Genomic DNA, 3381 nt, shown 5'->3' with positions numbered 1-3381 from the left:
CCCGGCTTGCCACAGGTTTGCCTGCTGTGTCTAAAAGTAGCAGTAGCAGCAACACAGACTGACAGCTGATTGGCTAATTTCTATCACGTGTAGCCTGGAGCTGGATGCTCCGGTGGGCTTTACCGTATTAACAGGAGAAGTGGCGCAATTGAAATTAGACACTGTAGTCGGACAACATGCGGTAATTTATAAATGTTCTAAATGAGGTTGGATCCGGATTAGCCAGCAGGTGGGTCCAGATCCGCGGTCCCCTAATCCGTGACCTCTGCCATAGTGGATTCAGCTATAATTGGCAACGTTTATCTTAAGCAGTTATGATTTGGTGACTTAGACTGGTGTTCAATTTTAACTTTGTAATAAATAATAGGAAAGAGTACACTGCCTTCACTTCTGCTATGGTTTCTGCCTGTCTCTTAAAATGTGAAGAAAATTCTTTGAGAGGATATGATTTTATTTCTGGCTTCTTGAAACTGACCCAGAGATATAACACAGGCAGACTGTGAGAATGACGAGCAGATTTAACGACACAGAACAAGCGCAAAGCAAGAACCCAGTAAAATTTCCTCAAGCCTTGAGAAATTTGGTTTAGTTTGCAGCAACATATCAAGACTTATTGTTAGTTATTGCTTAACTTGAAACTCAGAAAGCTCTAAAGACCCCCAAGAACAGAAACTGACTAGTTTTAAAACAGAGTATTTTAAATAAATGTAAAAAAAAAAAAATAAGGAACATAGATTTCCAATGGGAAGAACAGGCCTTTTCAGCAGCATGACTTAAATTGTGGAACGCTGTCCCACCCATGTTAAAACCTAATTTTAAGACCCATTTTTGTTTTCTGGCTTTTAACACCGATGGTCCTCTGTGTCTTTTAAAAGGGGCTTGGATTGGTGTACTTTAGTAGCTGTTTATGTTTTTTACTCTTACATGAGTAATTTTTTGGATTGCTCTACCAACCCCTGCTCAAAATACATTATGGAAACTGCATTTTTCTTAAACAGATGCAACAATGATGCTTAATTTAATTTGAAAGAAGGTAAAAACATAACTTTAAGACAAATCTAGGAATTTCTTTGCTATTTATTTTTCTATAAACTTATATTGAGGTTATCTTGTCTGTCGTTATAAAGTTGATTCTAATCAGTTTTCTTTGTTTCTGACTCTTCCAGGTGAACTTTACAAGTGAAAACTTTGTGATCTGTTTCAACGGCTTCTACAACCCTAAGAACAATGGCAGCTGTTTGGTGGGACCTAAAGAAGCGAGGGCAATGCTTCTGATTACTGGAAGGCTTCCAACAATAGAAATGGACATACATCAAAATATCCCGGCCATAATGAACAGGACCTTGGAATGCCTTGTTGTAATGGCCACTGATAACGTGAGTTCTGCAACATTAAGTTGAGTTTAACATTGAGTTTATCAACTTAAACATGAGCGATTATTGGAGAAATAACTACCATCTCTTTTTTAAAATCTGGTTCGATATAAGGCATTTTTCTGAAATGTTTTTTAAAGATAAAAACATGCTTACGTGTTCTTCTTACAGGGCTTTTATACCATAGCCAACTTTGGGTCAGAGACAGCTTTTATGGCTCAACATACGAGTGGGAACCTATCGGTAAGGAACTGTTCTCCACCTAGGTGAACATTGATTTTATGACTTCCCTTTCTCCTACTTTATTTCTGTTACAGAGACTTGTATTGTACTTGTCTCTATATCTCTCCACCTGTATGAAGGATCTCTGGTTTTAACTCTACTTTTTCTTTTGTAGCTGGTTGACATTCTGGTGGATGGCACTAAAGTTGAGTCACTTAATGTGACGTATACTGAAGGAGAAAACGAAAGGAAATATGCAGACCTGTCTGGCTGCAGACACTTAGGTTGGCGAATCTCTTGTAATATTTCTAAATCCGACCAAAAAAGTTCAAATCTCACTTTTGTTTTTGCTCTGGGGCAAAAATGAATCATTACAATATTTATGGGTTTTTCATCTGAAACTGATCTTCCTTCTTTTCTTAGGGGTTTTGTACAGACGTGGAGATGTGGTCACCTCTCATCCGCAAAACTGTATCAGCCTCGTTTGCTCTGCAGATGTTGTCCTCCAGAACACCACCTGTGGACCTCTGGAACAATGTCAAGGCAATGGCAGGTAAATAAATTCTCCTTTAAAATAGGAGCAGATAAATGTGAATAACATGGAAGTAGAGATATTAAATGCAATCTAAACCATTTAAATTCCATTTATTTATATAGTGCCAATTCACAACAAATGCCATCTCAAGGCACTTTACAGAGACAATTCAACCAGATCATTCGGTCAAAATCGATTCAAGGTTTTCTATCTAAAGAAAATCAGCTGATTGCATCGACTCAATGACTCGAAAGCTGACGCTAAGCATACTTGTAGCGACAGTGGAGAGGAAAACTTCCTGTCCGGCTTGGTTTAGCAGCCTTTAGCATTGGCAGCACCTTAGTAGAGGTGCCACAGCCAACAGCAATCACGCCTGGGCTGGTCCGTGGTCGGCTGCTTACGTAATCTTTGTTGCAGGGTTGTGACATCAGGGGGAAGTCGCTCTCGCTTTGTCACTAACATTTGATCTTCAGCACAACTGATTGAACTTTACTAAATCTAGCATGGTTTGACATTTTGAGAAGTTATAATTTCTTATGCTGCTGTATTAAAAAAATATCCAAGCAATGTCTAAACCAAGAATAATAGTTAATGTGTTCCAACTCCACGGCATGAAAGAGCAGAAGGCACAAACTGAACATCAAGGAGGCAATGATTCAACAAGAAGACAAAGACCGTAAATAAAAAAGTGACTGTAACAAGTTGCCACCTTGTGCTATGCTATCCATCAATATATATCAATCTAAGTGTATGAATTGTTTTGCTGACATAAATTTGAGGTATTGTCATTTATTGATAGACTTTATTTTATCTGCCTCCTTTAGCTGTTTTCTGGACGCCATCTGCACGGTGACGGGTCCCGCTGTCATCGACTTCCACGGCCAGCAGAACTCTGTGAAGGATCGCTGTTCATACTCTCTGCTGAGGATCCCATCAGCACCAGGCTTCCAGGTTCTGGCCAACTTCCAGGAGCGCCGTCGTAAAGATGTGAGCTTCCTGGACAGTGTGACGCTGCAACTGGCAGGACAGGCCATTGGTCTGAACCAAGGAGGCAGAGTTGTGGTGAGTCGCCTGCAGACACAGGTCGTAGATCAGAGAGTAGTTTGATCCTGACGGTGTCTCTGGTTTCCTCAGTGGCATCAGCTCTCTGAATGATGCTAAACTTAGTGGTTGTTGCCATAGAAACAGTCAGGTTTTGGGTTTTAAACGTTCCCCTCAGTGTTTCCTCCACTTTGTCTCTTTGTGAACCAG

The 3381-nt window shown here is 40.2% G+C and overlaps 1 protein-coding gene across 1 annotated transcript in view; it reads left to right on the top strand.

Annotated features, from left to right (window-relative positions):
• Positions 1-3285, top strand: part of LOC107097433 — a 7566-nt gene extending 4281 nt beyond the window's left edge. The window contains exons 3-8 of the mRNA XM_015394580.1: positions 1167-1376; positions 1545-1616; positions 1771-1879; positions 2019-2148; positions 2955-3192; positions 3265-3285. Of these exons, the coding sequence (XP_015250066.1) occupies positions 1167-1376; positions 1545-1616; positions 1771-1879; positions 2019-2148; positions 2955-3192; positions 3265-3285 (780 nt within the window). The remainder of the gene's footprint in view (positions 1-1166; positions 1377-1544; positions 1617-1770; positions 1880-2018; positions 2149-2954; positions 3193-3264) is intronic.
• The last annotated feature ends 96 nt before the right edge of the window (positions 3286-3381 follow it).

Source organism: Cyprinodon variegatus, unplaced genomic scaffold (genome assembly GCF_000732505.1).
Source record: "Cyprinodon variegatus isolate N-32 unplaced genomic scaffold, C_variegatus-1.0 Scaffold696, whole genome shotgun sequence".
Lineage (NCBI taxonomy): Eukaryota > Metazoa > Chordata > Actinopteri > Cyprinodontiformes > Cyprinodontidae > Cyprinodon > Cyprinodon variegatus.
Note: the sequence above shows the minus strand (reverse complement) of the source record. Positions and strands in the feature narration are given on the sequence as shown.